At 39.2% G+C, this 18,503-nt stretch overlaps 1 protein-coding gene across 2 annotated transcripts in view; it reads left to right on the top strand.

The window, feature by feature from the left end:
* Positions 1 to 18,503, top strand: part of negr1 (neuronal growth regulator 1) — a 187,715-nt gene that overhangs the window by 123,981 nt on the left and 45,231 nt on the right. For both annotated transcript variants that reach the window (XM_087783591.1, XM_087783592.1), the window contains exon 6: positions 4,147 to 4,295. In XM_087783591.1, the coding sequence (XP_087639717.1) occupies positions 4,147 to 4,295 (149 nt within the window). The remainder of the gene's footprint in view (positions 1 to 4,146; positions 4,296 to 18,503) is intronic.

Below are 18,503 nucleotides of genomic sequence, written 5' to 3'. Positions count from 1 at the left end.
CTGCTTGTCTGTAACGTCCATCTTGTATTGAAGCCTCCATATGAGGAAAAAAACTATATTTTAAAGTTGTTTTTTAACGAAAACTCCAGGCCATCGCCGTAAATTTTGCTCTCTGACACTCGCAATGTGTTTAAATGAGGATAAACTTGTAGCAGGAGCTTCCACTATAAACTTAAAATTTAGAATTATTTAATTTTCTTGTGAAAAATTCTTCATACCGCGAGTGTTTTTAAGTGTCTTTTTTGGAGGACGATGCAAGTGAGCACCAGTCGCTGACTCTATAGAGTAACATGTATCATCATCATCATCATCATCATCATCATCATCATCATCATTGCCAGCCCTTTAAAATTCATCATCTTGACTTTGAAATCTCCCCTGAAGCGTCCACCTCACATCCATCCATCCACCCATTGAGATTCAAGTCGTCTGAGTTTGAATGTAAATCACCACATTACACATCACTCAGTATCTCCTGGTGAGTACAATTCCAATCATGAAGTGTTAATTGTAATTATGGGGAGGATTCAATTTATTCAAATTGCCGGGAATCAAGTGGAATCTGGTCTTTATTTAATTCAAGGACCTAGTACTTGCAGCGATTTGTGTAAAACATACAAGTTGCTCATTTCCTTTTCCTGTTTTTTTTGGGCCAAAAAACTGTCATCACTCTGTGGCTGACAGTCAGTCTCTGGATTGTGACACATTTGACAGGCGCGTCTTTCATGATGTGGCTTTGGTCCTCGTCTAGAAACGTGTGTGTGTGTGTGTGTGTGTGTGTGTGTGTGTGTGTGTGTGTGTGTGTGTGTGTGTGTGTGTGTGTGTGTGTGTGTGTGTGTGTGTGTGTGTGTGTGTGTGTGTGTGTGTGTGTGTGTGTGTGTGTGTGTGTGTGGGGTTGCTTTGACTGATGGGAGCACTGACTGTTTGATGTTTGAAGGTAGATGGAAGAACGGCTCGACAAGCGGGAGTCAGTATTATCAGCGTATTGATCAATCGAGGGAACACATGTTCCCATTGACATGAGTCATAGTTTACCCAGAATTCAACTCATTTTCTACTCAGCCTCATGTCGATGAAGGGTTGGAATTATGTTCAGAGTAATATGACGTTGTCCACGTCTTCATCTTCATCCAAAAAGACACTTAAAAATACCTAAATACCTCAATAAGTTATCTTTTTAAAACGTTTGAAAATTTTAACATTACATTGAATTCTAATATTATTTTATTAGAATTCTATTGTACTGGTGTGAATACATTTGAGTGTTCTGCCTTAACATACTGAATCAAGTCTGTTTTATTATAGTTTGATATTCTCTATTGAATAGAAAAACATTATTAGGGTTCAGTGCATACCTTCCTCAAACTGTTAAAACAGAATTGTGCTTTTAAGGTAAGACTTTTAAGATGACTTTAGTATTACATTCTCAAACCCTTACTAAATGCATATAATTAACATCAAAACCTTTTTTTTTTTTACCTATTAAATCATATCGGCAGTAAATAGTTTTTAAATCAAATTGTATCGTGAATTTCAGTACATCGTATCTTCCAGTAATTCCACTGTATCGCATAGTATAGGCCAAGTATTTTTGTGAATCACTTTGTATCGTTTAGACATTTCAGTGTACCGCGTCGTATTGTCAGGGGATTTCAGTGTATTGCATCATATCGAGAGTTAATTTCAGTGTATTGCCTTGTGTCATCTGGTGATTTCAGTGTATCGTATGGTCCAGGGATTTCAGTGTATCGCATAGTATGGTCCAGGGATTTTTCTGAATCCCATTGTATCGTTTAGGCATTTCTGTGTACAGCGTCGTATTGTCAGGTGATTTCAGTGTATTACATTGTATCATCAGGTGATTTCAGTGTATCGTATCGTCTAGGGATTTCAGTGAATCGCATCATATCGACAGGTGATTTCAGTGTATAATATTGTCCAGGGATTTCATTGTATCGTATCGTATTGACCAGGGATTTTTGTGAATCACATTGTATAGTTTAGGCATTTCAGTGTATTGCGTCGTATTATGAGGTGATTTCAGTGTATCGTATCGTCTAGGGATTTCAGTGATTTGCATCGTATCGTCAGGTGATTATAGTGTATCACACCGTATCGTCAGGTGAGTTCAGTGTAACGTATCGTATTTGTCAGGTGATTTCAGTGTATCGTATTGTATTTGTCAGGTGATTTCAGTGTAACGCATAGTACAGTCAGGTGATTTCAGTGTATCGCATTGTATCGTAAGGTGATTATAGTGAATCACACAGTATCGTCAGGTGATTTCAGTGTATCGCATTGTATCGTCAGGTGATTATAGTGTATCGCATCGTATCGTCAGGTGATTATTGTGTATCACACCGTATCGTCAGGTGATTATAGTGTATCACACCGTATCGTCAGGTGATTTCAGTGTAACGTATCGTATTTGTCAGGTGATTTCAGTGTAACGCATAGTACAGTCAGGTGATTTCAGTGTATCGCATTGTATCGTCAGGTGATTATAGTGTATCACACCGTATCGTCAGGTGATTTCAGTGTATCGCATTGTATCGTCAGGTGATTATAGTGTATCGCATCGTATCGTCAGGTGATCATAGTGTATCACACCATATCGTCAGGTGATTTCAGTGTAACGTATCGTATTTGTCAGGTGATTTCAGTGTAACGCATAGTACAGTCAGGTGATTTCAGTGTATCGCATTGTATCGTCAGGTGATTATAGTGTATCACACCGTATCGTCAGGTGATTTCAGTGTATCGCATTGTATCGTCAGGTGATTTCAGTGTATCGCATTGTATCGTCAGGTGATTATAGTGTATCACACCGTATCGTCAGGTGATTATAGTGTATCACACCGTATCGTCAGGTGATTATAGTGTATCACACCGTATCGTCAGGTGATTTCAGTGTAACGTATCGTATTTGTCAGGTGATTTCAGTGTAACACATAGTACAGTCAGGTGATTTCAGTGTATCGCATTGTATCGTCAGGTCATTTCAGGGAAACGTATCATATTTGTCAGGTCATTTCAGTGTATCGCATTGTATCGTCAGGTGATTATAGTGTATCGTATTGTATGGTCAGGTGATTTCAGTGTATCGTATTGTATTTGTCAGGTGATTTCAGTGTATCGTATTGTATTTGTCAGGTGATTTCAGTGTATCGTATTGTATTTGTCAGGTGATTTCAGTGTAACGCATAGTACAGTCAGGTGATTTCAGTGTATTGCATTGTATCGTCAGGTGATTATAGTGTATCGCATTGTATCGTCAGGTCATTTCAGGGAAACGTATAATATTTGTCAGGTGATTTCAGTGTATCGTATCGTAACGTCCAGGGATTTCTGTGAATCTCATCGTATGGTATCACTGCCAGTTTATGGAGATATATTGCACAGATATACATTCCTACTCTAGTCGCTACATTAAAATGAACATATATTATTGTCTATAACTCTAAGTAGGAACAGATTACTCTGAAAATAATCCCAATTATTACTCGACATGAGGGTGAGTAGAAAATTAGTGATGTGTGATTTGTGGGTGAACTATCGCTTTAACGCCAGGCTTGTTACCACAGTAAAGCCCGAACTGCCGGCCCTTCATACCCACTCTTGAGTTGATCCGCTTCCCAACTGTGAGCTTGTATCGAAGGCAGAAGCGCCGCCGTTGAGAGCAAACTCTGCACTATTTACAAATGTCCCAGTCTCAGGATTCACAGCAGATGCTGCAACACTGTGAATCTTAATCTCTACAGGCTGGTGAAGATCATCACGCCCACTAAAGTAAACAATAAAACATTTGTCAATCTGACAGCACAAATGTCAAGCGCAACTGGAAAGGGATTTATGGCAGCCCCCCTTCCACCTGCGACAAAACGATGAACAACATGTCAAGCGGCGCCCAGCTGTTTCACCTCTGGGTCATCCCTCTCTCCTCTCAGTCCTTCAGACTCCACGCAACAGCCCAGGAAATGAATGGATGTGTTGAGGAGGGTGATGAAGTGCCGCACACGCCACTAAGGATGACAAAACATTTGGACCGTCCTTGACTCCGACCACTTCTGTGCCGTGACATTTCGCGCGTGTGGGGGAAGAAAATAAAAAAGCTCATCGCCCTCGTGACTCTGCTCTATTTTTCAGGATTATCAAGGGCCAGGGCATCGACATCAAGAACCTCAGTTCCAGATCAGTTCTTACAGTGAACAACATGACAGAGGATCGTTACGGGAACTACACGTGCGTCGCCACCAACAAGCTAGGGACGGCTAACGCCAGCGTGCCTCTCATTCGTAAGTTCTGATGGCTCTTTTTTCATCATCACCCCTGAGGTTGTTTTTTTTCTACATGACCTGGACACGGATTGTTAAGAAAGACCATGACATGCTGCCCACAGTGAACATTGTTGTGTGTGTGTGTGTTTGTGTGTGAGAGTGTGTGTGTGCTATTTTGAAACCGGACCGAAGCATGCGGTCGGTCGACAAACACAAAGTTAAGTCACTGACATCTTGAAGGAACTTGAGATTATTCTGTGGTTGAAATATATTTCTGACTCAAGAAGAGAAGCTGTATGTGATTTAAGTCATCTGTCAGCATTCTTGAGAAGATGTTACCCTCTTCTTTTTTTTTTACGACTGGGTGACAAATATGTTTGCGGTGTTTTTGAAAGACACATAAAAAATGTACTAACCGCAGCACGAGCCTGTGAAGCTCTCTATGTTGGAACCACTGGAAGGTGTATTTGGTTGTAGTGACTATTGTAGCTGCTCCGGTTGTGTTATTTTTTTTGACAATTTTATATAAAACTGGTGGATTTCTTTCCAGATTGTTATCTAAGAAAAAATGTAAAATATTTTTACCATGAATGTATTAATTGTTCATGGCCATACGGTGTTGTATTGACGCAACAGCCTCAAAAGTTAAAAAGGTTGCTGTTTCACTTCAAGCATGAGGCAATACTTGCTCTTTTGTTGTGAAAAAACTAAATTGTTCGTGTGAATTTTTGTTTTCTGTTTATATCCTGTGAAAGGCTGTTAACCAGTTTAGGTTAGCTAGTAGCTAGTAGCTGGTATAGGTTACAGCTACGGACTCCCGATAGAGTAGAAAAGTAATAAAGTGTTGTAAATTACATACTTAATGTTTCAATGTCATTATGTTTATTTTTCTAATCTGCCTATTTAAGTCATATGTAATTATTTTACCACAAGAATACGCATTTTACATATGTATTTAATATTCATATTTATAACCAAATAACAATAATTTCATATATACTTTATACCTTAAAAAACAAGATTATTATCTTAAAGCATCTGTTCATGCCTGTACCCCAGTTTTACATACTCTTGACACTAGCACATCTAAGTGATACTGCTGACATCATCAAAATCCATGCAGGAGTCTGAGAAGGAAAGTTTGCGCACTATTTAACAGGGCTGTGTGTTGTGTGATGATGCGGTATATTCATTTATCATGCGATACAAAAAATCAAAGGTTATTTCAAAGGTTAAAATATAGTAAATCATTTTTTTTATATATATATATATATATACAATTGAAAGTTATTATTAAAAAAAAAGATATTTGGGTAGATGGATGGATAGAAAGATGGATAAACGTTATTGATCCCTCTGAAAATATACTTCAAATGTTTAATAATCATTTGATCTGTGATCAACGAAATTTCATAGTAAGTTAGTAAAGCGTTTAACGGTGTTAAGACTAAACTAAACTTGTTAAACGTATTTTTGTGTCATCATTGATCGTCCTGAAGTTTGTTAAATTAGCAGAATGTCCGGTGACGTCACACACACACACACACACACAAACAAGGAACTCAGTGCTTACAGCCTTTATTAGATCACTATTAAACTCTCTGTTTATTAGATCGAGACATGATAAAAAAACCAACAAGAACATTTGTTATTGTCGACTTTCCTGCGTCGACTAAACAGCAAAGTTAACTGCTTCGTTTGGTTTCTTCGATCTGCTCATATCCTTTGTCGTGATGCGTCTTTAAATCTTTAATAAAGTTAGTTCTAGCATGAAAATAATCATTTTATACAACGAGAATCTATTAAGAAACATATCAATGGCACCGTGTTGTGTAGATCTCTCCTGCATCATTTCTTTCTGGTCTGGATTTAAGAAGACATCTACTGGCTTCTCGGTTCTGGCAACAAGTCGAAAGTGATCGAGTGTATCTTTTACAAAATGTCCCCGAAGCAAACTGGTAAGTGTGAGACCACGGAGCGCCAGACTCGCTTCTGCGCGAGCACATTGTCCTCGTTGGCCGCGGCGAACGTGTGGCGTTTGGTCAATGCTTGGGGCGGCGTTTTTGGACGCCTTTCTTCCTGCCACCCTCGCAGCGAGCGGTGACTAACGGTGGCGGCCAGATAGTTCCATGACGGACTCCAACTGTGATTATTACTCATTTAGAAATAAACAAAAAACATTTAGAAATAAACATGCGTCATTTTCTTTGTGATTAAAAACAACAACATATTAACGCCAGCATCTCACCACAGTGATGATATAACGCATTGTATTTATGTATACTTTAATATCAGAAGATTTAAGTGTCTGTAGAAAACGGCCTCTTTGACTCCTCATGCTTTACACAGATCTCTTCTTTTCACTTGTAACCAGCTTCTATCTTTCAACAACAAAAAAAGAAAAACCTCACCGCTGTTCATCTGCCTGGATGATTCGGTTACACTTGACTTTCGCATCAAGTGCTCCACTTGTCTGCGGACGTTTGATATACATACACAGAAAGTGGTTTCAATTATTTAGTGTACCTGATGTACCTGCCAAACAGCCAGGAAATCCATTACACTAAGCTATTTCAAAACACATTCCCACAACATTTTTTTGAGCACGAATGGATGGCGGAGAAAAAAGAAGAAAAAAAAAACAACATCCAATTTAATGTATTCCGTGTTGAAATATGAAACTGTGAATTCCATTATTCAACAGTTCACTCTGCTTCCTCTGATGATAACATTGTCCCGAGCAGGCCACTGAGTCAGAATACAAAAAGCTTGGCGTTGTCGACGTTTTGTCGCAAGGAGCTCTTGGCTCCATCTGTTTGTGGATTCTACAAAAGAGCTTCGTCAATACGGATGATCTTAACAATGATGTGACGACGTTGACGCCTCAAAGGCAGAAGAGCAAGAAAAAGCCATCAGGATAGACGGAAAGATCAACCTCTCTTTTCCCCTTTCACTTGTCATTCCATTCCATTTGGTCTCCGTGATTATCTGACTTTTTTACCTCACTTTGTCGTCTTTCTTTAACACTCTTTCTGTCGCCTTTGCTCCCATGATCTCGGCTAATTGAAGCGAGAGCAATTCTGCTGTCCCTCCTAATGAGAAATGGCAAGCAATCTGCGCAGCCATACTCTCACAGGTACCTCGACGCCAATAACAAAAAGCCGGAGGTTAGGTTTCATCACGGGTGACTTTGGATTGCTATTTTAGAGTGGTCGATAGCTATTGATGAGCTTGATGGGAAGTAGAACAGGTAATGCATATTCTAAAGAGCATCGTCCGGCGGGGAGGGTTTGAAACGCGATCCGTGCGGTGCCGACAACGAGTGTGTAGCGACAAAACTTTTACTGGCAAGAGATGGTGTTCGAGGATGTGTCCTTAAAACACTCATTATATCATTTTGATCTGGGTTTTTAGTATAATTTAAGAACCCTTATGTTTTTTATTCATTCAGATAACAAATCCTAACTCATCGTCCTTGGGAGCAAGTGTCTTTGTTTGCACTTCCAAAGGTGCTATTGTGTGTTTTTTTTTACACTCTAACTAAGTTGTGTTGTGGTCTTGTTGACAAGCAGTGTTTTAACTGTAATAGGTTCATTTTTTGTCATCTAAAGTAGATAAAACACTGCCTTTAAAAACCCAATTATCCTGACATGTTTCAAATGTTAAAGTCTTCCTCTCCAAGATGCAGTCAGTCCCTCATTGTGAGCATGAAATCTGGGCGAACAAGAGGTTACGAGAGCGGAGTCCAATGATAATAATAATATTAATAATTTCTATTTATATAGCTTCACTCCTCCTCCAGCCAGCTTCAATGACCCCCCCGCTTTGTTTACACATGGAGTCCCTTCGAGGTGAAGACTTCCGGGATCGAAGACGCGGGGTGACAAACCTTGATGTTTGACCAATCACAGAAGAAACGAGAAAAGTGGGCGTTTTTAACAAAAATGCACAAATCATCTACAAAGTAAAAACAAATCAAAGAAGTTACTACTTCTTTTTTAAAAACAGTAAATAATGGGGATTCATTATTCAGGGTCAATGTGACCCAGAGGCCACGAAAAAATGTGGCATCCCTTTGGGCCTCTGGGTCACCTTCACCCTGAGACAACACAAGGGTTAATGAAAAAACTAAAAATTGCATCGCAGGGTCAGACAAGATATGATAACTCAAAATGAATTGAAAATTGTTTTAATCTATAATTAAATATGACTAAATCAATTCTTTCTGTTCTGTTAGATGTTGTATCTTGGCTCGATACGTAATGCCTTTAACACCTCGTCTGATAGTTATTTTTATTTTTATACAGTATTTAATGTAAAAGCCAAAGTGAGCTTAATTGATTTATACTTATATTAAACTAAGTTTTGATCTATAATATGTTTATTCATTTATTTTAACACCTACTTTTTGTCCCTACTGAAGATCCTTTTTCCACCCGAGCCCAACGTTCCCGTTATAAATAGATCCAGATCGCTATAAATGTTTGACCTTATCACGACGTCGACAGCTCAGCCGGGCAACTCGGTTATAGAAATGGGACAGACAGTTGGAAGCCTGGCGAGTTCCCCTCATCGAAACGCTTAAATGGACTGCAGTGACCCTCTAGACTTCGAAAGGCTCTGGAATGATGCCAGACTGTACTAGGAATCGGACCTTGGGGGCGGCAGAAGTGTCCTCACTTACATTTAATGGTCTGACGGTCATGAATCATGCTTAAGACGGAGCGTCGGGAACTTGGCGAGATTCAAAAACCACTCCCTGTACGAGGATGTATTCGTTTAGACGTCAATAACGGACTGGACGATGGATCGGTCGTACGTTAGCATCGACGCAAATGGATTCGTGTTCCAACTGCTTAACCGAAAGCTGTCTAAATTCCAGATGAGTGGCCTAAACTCTGTTTAAATATATTTCGTCCTCACCTCGAGCGGCCTTAAGTGAGTTTGGGGGAAACCACTCGGCTGCCGCTGATGAGAAGAACAATCACCGTGACAAGCTTAACAGCGGAGAAGTAAACACATCGCCTCTTATTCCGAAGCTCGTCCTGGACGCTATCCAGGCCGGTCTTTGTTTGAACAAAGGCAAGGAATCGACTCACTTTTTTTTCTTGTTGTTTATTAAAGCGCGTACAGTATTGATTTTATACAAGGTTTGCACCAATTGCCATTTTCTTTTAGTGACCAGAAACTCAAACGGAAAAAGCATCTTTTTAAAATAAAAAAAACAACATTCTATAAAAAAATATTGTGAATTTGAAGCAAAATAAAAAGGAACCCGGACCTTGATTTTCATATCGCGTTTGGTTTGGAATAGATCTCTTGATACAATTAAAAAGATTATTATCATAACCCCTAGTATATAAATGTAAACAGTAGCTTCAAAAGGTTGTTCTTTCATCTGCGTTTAGAGACGACCACTTATCGCTTCACCCCAGGTTTCTTCTCTGATAATAAGCTGTAGAAAATGAATAAATAAATAATAATAATACATGTTATTTGTTGAGGATCTCAAAGCAGGTTAAAACCACACCTAAAATATATAACAGAATATCTTTAAGACATTAAAATATTTTGTGAGCCTGAAATAAGAGTTTAAAGAGAAGATAAAATGACTTTACTCCCTTAACTCATATGGATTTATAGCATCTAACCTCCTGTTTTGTTTCTCCATTGTTCATACTAGTGTTTCAGTAAATAATCTAGTTGTTGGAGAGAATCTTAAATCCAACAGTACTACCAGGAGGCGGCATCCAAGGCCTATGATTTTCTGAGTGTCGATTGTCGTAAAGCAATGTTTTCACATGATTGCTGGCAATATATTCATGCCGTTGGAGTGGATTGAAACGACTCTGACAAGAGCACGGGTTACTGAAGGTCTTCATCGACAACTGCACTGCGTCTCTTTTAAAGCGCTTTCCCACGAGATGATCAGTCATTACTATTTAAATCAGACTCCACCGTTTGATCGCCAAGGTAGTGTGTGTGGATCGCATGGTGTTGAAGTGACTGATGCCAGCCTGTCATCCATCCTCTCGCTTGATTGATATACAGGTTCAGCTCCTCAGGTGACATCTGACTTTTCACCGAATGTGGTTTTCTGTCGACAGCTCAGTTTGCTCTGTCACCTTTTTTTCTAGTGTAATCTTTTGCTGTGAATTTGGTATTTGAGTCCACCTTCAACTTCATTGACACTAAAAGAATGTTCGTGAAGGTTCATTTGGACCGGCCCTGTACCTGTTACTCAATAAATAGTCTGCGTTCTTTGTCATGAAGTCCAGACATGGAGAAATGCTGATCTTCTGGATCTTCCAGTGGATTTAGCAATTTGAGGATCACTGGATTAAACAACTGGAATGTACTGATCGACTCAAATGATTCTATTCATTGCAAGTCATTTAGAGGAAACTACACAAAATGTACATAGTTGTGTAGTGTTCGAAATTGACTCATGAAAAGCACATCGACATACCATGTTCATATAAAGAACATATATATATACAGTTTGTATACATTTTGATATTTAGCCCTGCCCACTGAAACCACAATTATCCCTACCACACCCACTCTGCTGTGATTGGTCAAACACCGAGGTTTTTCACCGCATGTCATTAATCCTGGAAGTTACCACCTCCAAGGGACTCGTTGTATCAACAAAGCGAGTTGTGAATACAGCTGGCTAGAGGAGGAGTGAAGCCGTTATTAGGTCATAGTGGACTCCGCTCTCGTAACCTATCGTTCGCCCAGATTTTAGAGCAACTTTATAAAGTAATAAGTTGAAAACATGGTCATGATGAGAGACTTACTGCATCTTGGAGAGGAAGATTCAACATTTGAAACATGGGAGGCAGGAGAGTTGGGATTTCACAATAGTTGCCCTTTAAGCACTAAAGTAGTAATGGTTCAGTCTTAAACATGATTAAATAGAAAGTAAAAATATAAAATATCAATGATTATTGTCTTGTGGTAGAAAAATATCAAATGAATAACAAAATGATTTTACTTCAAAAGGTTTTCTGTCCTTAGAAATATTTCAAAGCTAATAAATTAGCTACACCCAGGATTCATAGGAACATGTCTCTTTGAATTATTTTTAGACGCTTGCATAAGTGATGATGATCCTATCGGAGCAAAGAGTGAGACAGAGAGTGAGGACACAGATCCTCTACAGATCCTCTCGGTGTTACCTTGCATGGCTGATGCTAATTAACGTCGGGAGAACACATTCACAACCGCGATTGGTGTTTGTTTTTCAAAAGAGTGAAGCCTTCAGCTGGTTCACAGTGTCTGTGCAGATGGAACACTAATGTTTAATTGATGACAAAAGATTGTGAGTGTGTTTGGTGCTGTGGCTCATTGTTATTCCCTGAAAATGAACTAAGAATATTCCATCTATACCTTTTTTTTCTTGCTCGGAAAACAAACCCTGAAATGAAAGAGTTTAATTGTGACCTCGAATAACAACCTTTGGTTCATATTTTCTTCTTTTTTGTTTCAAGTTGTACTCGCTGCAAAACTTATGATTCAGTGTATAAGTCTTGTTTTATGTTTAAATCTGTCTGATTAAACTTATTTTAGGTCACATTCACCCGTTTAGAAAACATCTCATTTTGACTCGTGTTTGTCTTATTTTCTCTTGGCTTTTTAGAGTTTATAATTTGTAGGTTTTTTAAACTGTGTATTGTTTTTGATTGTTAAAGCGCTTTGTGACCCTGGTCTAGAAAGGCGCTTTACAAATAAGTGTAACTTACTTACTTGCTTACATATTGGAATAGAAAAAAAAAGAAGAACGCGAACGGTTAAAAATAACTCCTGGCGATAAGGTAGAAAAACATTGTTTTCAATAACACTGTTTAGTTTCTTGTATTTAAACTTTACTCTTGTTTTAGAAAAATATCCATAGGCAGGATTTCTTCACAATGAAAAGTACTTGAGGTTTCACTTTTGAAACAAACAAAAAAATCAATAAATAAAAATGGTCTTTTCTGGAGTTTTCAGGTGAATCCAAGGTGATTTGAAGCTTGATATGTTACTTGTCAGCAAGTGTTTTCTAAGTACTTTTTTTATTCTGTTAAAAAAAAAGTTTAGCTGAAAAGTTCTACTCAAGATGTGTAATTAAATTTTCTTTTTTTTTCTTTTTTATTAATCTTATAAAATTGGTGTTGATAAATGTAATGGTGTTGAAGCGAATTTACCGGTACCATTAACAGTATTGAAAATTTGTGAGCGATATCAATCCCTACTTATAAATACTCATAAATACTTTTTGTAGTTCTGGATCTAGAACCATAAACCATGCAGTCCGGCCAACATTCTATAAGTTGCTTTAAGTAGAAAGAAATGTTTAAATAACCCTGTGGGTTTGCAGTAAATACCAGTGATGGTCTGATGAAGCTTCATGAAACAGTATCATTATTTCCAGAGTCCACTAGATGGCGCTCTCTGCACTATTTTCCTGTGTTTTGAACAACTGTTCTAATGAAACATCATTCTTAAACTGACGGCGCCACCTACTGACCTCTAAACAACATGAAAATGTTTCATGAAGCTTCTTCAGCCCTCACCAGTAAATACACCTTAACCCTTCTGTTATCTCAGGGTCAAGGTGACCCGGAGGCCCAGAGATAGCTCGAGGGTTAATCCTTCTTTTGAAAATCGTGAGGTTCATTTTAAATACAAGACTTGCTGAAATCAGATGTTCGACTTAATCTGACAAAGTGCTGCTCAGGGAAAGCAACAACAGACTATATGCTTTTGCTTCGGCAAAAATAATAAAAAGAAATACCTACAAATCCTACTCCGACTTTCATTTCTTGAGCTATGGATGGAAGTGAACTTGGGCGAAAAGACTGACGCCGCTCACTCCAATTTTCTGAGCGAAGTCCGTCAGCTTAATTGGTCGAGCTCTTATCCCCCAGACCACCTCGGCTTAGGCCCCCGAGGAGATTTTCTCATCCCCATACCTCCGCCTTAATTTCCACATCCTTTTTCTCCGCTCCCAGCCGCCCTCCAGCAGTAATCGGAAGACACTTATATTGGAAAAAGAAAAAAAAAAAAAAAAAAGACAAGACTCTCTCATCTCACCTGCGCCGCCGTCCTCCGGTTCAACCGGTCCAAGTTGGAAATGAAGGTCACGCTCGTTACGACGCTTATCACTCACCGCGTGTTATTTTTGACAGGCGTGCTCACCACTTTTAATGTTTTCCTACCACGGTACTTTGGTTCCATGACGTGACGCCATCAAATTTCAAGAGGTATTTTGGCGGCCATTGTTGATTTTTTTTTTTTTGGAACGAACAACTCGGCTACTAAAGATGAAATTGAATCATTCTAACACACGGACAGAAGTGTTGTTATTTTTTTCAACGTTCATATAAATGAGACATTGGCAGGTGCTGGTGTCATTTTCCCCCGACGCACCTTCCAAATGCTGCGACGTTTACTCATTGTTTTCAGTGTCGGCATTTCCATATTCTGGCAATGAAAAGACGCCATTAACATTTTCCGCCGGCCGCTGTGATGAGGAAATGTTTGGAAGCCTGCGAGTGACCGTCGAGGCCGCTGGGCTTAAATCCACCCACCGTCGCTGACACTTGTTGGAAGCCGCCGGCATCGGGTGGAAGAACGTCTCTCTGGATGACCGAGCGTTAAAAAAATGACACTGGATAAATATCACATTCGGTGCCTCAGTGATTAACAGGAATCCATCATCTCAAGTGAAGGTCACAACCGACTATAAATCACGGTTTTACACATTTATGAGCCAATATAATATATTCATCAAACATTGATATATTTGTGGTTTAATATAAGTCGTTCTTGCAACTATATTTATATGTATAAGTTATTGTGTAGTGTTATAGCTATGACCGGAACGGGTTTCAGTAACTACGGGAGTGTTTGCGCTAACACGTGCTGTAACTTGTTACTTTGTAAAAAGCAGTAACATGTCAATTGTTGCTCTGCTTTTAACAGCTTGTTACTCATAAACTTCACACACCATCAGTTCTATTAGTTCATCGGGCAGAGCAAAAAAGTGTCGTACGAAAAGTTGACACTTCAAGACCTGTGTTGGTAGGTGTTCTATGTACGGTATTTTCCAGAATCTGAGCCACACCTTCAAGGACCTATTTTAGAACAGTTTTTTATAAATAGGGCGCACCGGATTGTAAGGCGCACATTTTTTTGAGAAAATTAAAGGCTTTTCAGTGCGCCTTATAGTTTGGAATATAGGGTCCCTATAATAAAAGATGATTGTGTTATGCATCCACTAGATAAAGCTGTGCTAAAGGGAATGTCAACAAAACAGTCAGATGAAGTCAAACTTTATTAAGCGTTTTGACAACTCTGTTCACTCCCATGGTAACGATGTTCAAATGATGTTTAAGAGGCTTCAAGCAGCAGCGTGTACATATATAAGGCGCTCTGGATTATAAGGCGCACTGTTTTTTTTTTTAGAGAATTAAAGGCTTTTAAGTGCGCCTTTTAGTGCGGAAAATATGGTAACTTCATGTCATGTGACTCGGATCCAACTTTCTGACAATTTAGTTAATCTACTGGATTTCCATCTGGCTCCGCAAACATTTTGAGGGATAGATTCCGCCTCCTCCAGTGTGCGTTGCACGGGCAAGTTCTGAGCTGCAACTGCCACCAACTCTAATAAAGCGAGCCCTGATGAAGCTTCTGAGGTTTTCTTATCACATCTGTTTTGACGTCGGCATCAGAGGCGAGAACTTTTTAACGAGCCGCGTCGCCTTTTATTCTTAGCGTGACAGACACACCCAGTGTAATGTGTGTTGAACGTCACGGTGCAAAAGAAAAAAAAACATGTTTACTTTTGGTTTTCAAAGGACAGGTTTGAGGCGGATTGAAGTGTTTCACCTTGGTTGAAGTCAACGTGGGGAATGATTAGCAAAAGAAAATAATCTGTTTATATTGAATCAGGACTAATTCCTTTTCATTGCCGACCGCTTTAAATATTTATTTACCCCTATCGTTTTCATCAGACGTCGAAACTGAACTTGAACTCTTGGTTTAGTATCAAACTAATATTTTTCTGGAATCCAAGGACATGTTAGTTGGTTACAAGAGAGAACTTAAAATTCAAAAAGAGGATCGTTTGTGGAAAGTTTCGTGAAGTGTCGTGATGGATGGATATGCGAAGATGAAAAATAAAAATCATGGTCATGGTGGTAATGGTGGAAAAGGCGTTTTTTTTTCCCAGCACAGATCTTAGGGATCGAATTATTGAATATATTTAATTGCGTAGTTTATGCACAAGTGCTGATTAGAAAGTTCCTCTATAATTAACTGGAGGGGCTGTCAAGAGATGTGCAGCTGCATCATAGATCGACCAGCAGCTCAGGGAGTTGTTGCTCGGATCAAACATGTTAAAATAATGTTTGAAACGTTTTTTTAACTTCATTTTTAATTTAAAAAAAAAAGGAAATATATTTTAAAGAAATGAAAGTGATGTAAAAAACCATAGCTTTCCTCAGTCGTTTGTCTCTGTGAAACCCAGGTATACAGTCGTGGTAATTACTTAAAATTTAAAACAACGAATAATAATAACACATAAGATTTTCACTTTAATATTTTTGTCATCTTTTCTTTAATAATTTGGGCAGATCATTTTCACCAATACTTTTACTACTCTACGTTACCTGGCGGAGCAAACCTGAGAGTATATTAGGACTTGAATACATTTTCTGTTTAAAGTTCAACTAATGTGTTGATTTAATTGTGTCTTAAATAGACGTTGGACTCTATTGTATCATCAGTGTCTGTTTGTACAAAACTCTCTTTTCATTGAAATATTGACATTAGAAAATGATCTTAAGCCCCATCCACTGAAAGCACCTTGCTTATCTGGAGATACAATCTTGTTTACCATAACCACGCCCACTCTACTGTGATTGGTAAAGCATCAATGTTTGTCACCGTGCTTCATCAATCCTGGAAGTCTCTCCGCCTCCAAGGGACTCGTTGTATAAACAAAGCGGGCGTGATTACAGCTGGCTGGAGGAGGAGTGAAGCCATTATTATGTCATAATGGACTCCGCTCTCGTAACCTCTTGTTCGCCCAGATTTGAGACGGGGGAGGACTTTATAAAGTAATAAGTTCAATCATGGTCATGATGAGGGACTTACTGCATCTTGGAGAGGAAGAACATTTGAAACATGGGAGTGAGTCAGGAGAGTTGAAGTTTGACATTAGTTGTACTTTAAGACATTATGCGTAAAAAAAACGATTAAAATTAAGTGTAGTATCAATGACAAATTCTTGATACATGGACACACTGGATGTCTTGAAACTGTCCTGAGGTCAGTGTGTAATCCCATCAATCTCTTCTGCATTTCTAGATTAAGAGTCAAATGCCTCACACATATGACCAGTTTCATTAACTGAATAATGAATTAAAAAGAGACTTAAACCATGGAATAGTTGTGTAAAAAGAAGTTTGTTAGAGACTGATGTTCGTGACCCAGAAATGGGATTATTGAGGTACAAGATTTAATTTTACAGTTTCCCGCTTGAGGAAAGAAACAAACTTAACACTGGTATCACTGTATCATCTCACCCCGACAGACTCGCACAAACAAATGGAGGCAATTATTATCGCATTTTCCTGAGCCCGAGCATTGGTTACAGCTCCAGTTAGTAAAGAATGACTTGGCATCCTTAAAGATAGTTGTCCCGAATAACTGCAGTTATCACATGATAATAGAGTCTGTCGGTGTCGCGGTGATAAATAAAACAGTAACAGTTACTTCAATTAAAAAGGTGGATGAGTTCGTACCGGAGGAGTGAAGCTCTGAACATTTAAAAGTGTTGCTAATGATATGAAGATGTTTCACCAGCACATTTTTGTGGAAGTGTGGATCCATGCTGCGGTGTTAATCAGACCGCACCCACGTGCACGTCTGGAGATAGAAATGAAAAAAGAAAAAAAAAAAATACTTCCCATATCTGCTCCCCGAGGAGAACTTGACTCACGAGATGCGCAGCATTCATCTGTTCCTCAGTTTTGTTCCATCCTCTGCACCGGTTCCAACCCCACAGGGAGCGTCTCAGTGTTTCGGCCCGATTTTGTTGACTTACTGATTCCTGCACCCCCCCCCCCCCCCCCCTTTATTTGATTGTTCCGCCTCTACCATGAGTGTATGACTAATTCATGCAGTGAGCGACTTTTATGTGTCTGTTAATCGACTTCACTGTTATTGCTTTGAAACGCTGAAGCCTTCGGATTAAATTCAATTTGAATTTCTGTCACTTTGCATTTTCAAACTCCTGACAAAAAGGGTGAGTGTTTGGTCGACGTGTAAGAGAGGTCGTTCATGATTTCCCATTTGTTCATTTTATTATGTGTGCGCCCGCTGTGCTGATGTACATTATGACCACGACTGAGAATCCCGGCCGAGGCTTTTGATTTACGGTCCCGTGATCGGAAAAACAAGCCGTCGAAAGGGTGACGTTTTTAGAGTGCATTGTGGGAGGTGTAGTTTATAGTCCGTGGTCATTATGCGGCTCTTGATTTAAAGTGACCAGATGGCTTTTGTTGTGAGGAGCAGCGATAGCTTTTTTTTTTAATGTACTATCAGTGCAAAATGGAACATATAATATGACTTCCTGTCATGGAGTCCTCTTGAAATCTGATTTAAAATAGATTCTGAGGCGTGAGCTTTATGTTACCTCAACACAGACTCTTTTTTATGTCCACGCTCTGCCAGGAAAATCTTTAAACACAAGTGGAAGGAATAAAGGGTGGAAAAAGTGCGTCTGCTCTTGAGTGTACTTCAACTAACGGCTCTACAATACATTATTGTGTTCAACCGCCCAGCCTTTGAATGGGTCTCTCATGGTGGTCTGTATCGCTTTCATCGTTGAATATTCTGGTACAATCTGGATCAAGTGCAACAAAAAAAAAACGCTGTGAACCTGTAGTTTTGCTTAATAGCACTGAAGAAACCCCCTGTGTTAAGTGTAACCCATCCAAGAACTCATCTGAGGTACCCTATAGAAACGCAATTCATTTTTCTAAGGGGCCCCATTATATTCAGAACTCTCTTCAGGCGCTGGCCGAACTGTAAGACGGAAGAAATCCACACCTTCCCTATCTGGTACCTCTTTGTCCTTACGTTTCTCTGACAGTTTCAACAAATATACACTGTGTCACTGCTGTTCCATTGACTGTGACGTTGATATGATATTATGATAGTTCAGGCCAC

This window comes from Callionymus lyra, chromosome 2 (genome assembly GCF_982586985.1).
Source record: "Callionymus lyra chromosome 2, fCalLyr1.hap1.1, whole genome shotgun sequence".
NCBI lineage: Eukaryota > Metazoa > Chordata > Actinopteri > Syngnathiformes > Callionymidae > Callionymus > Callionymus lyra.
This window is presented reverse-complemented; position numbering and strand designations above follow the sequence as displayed.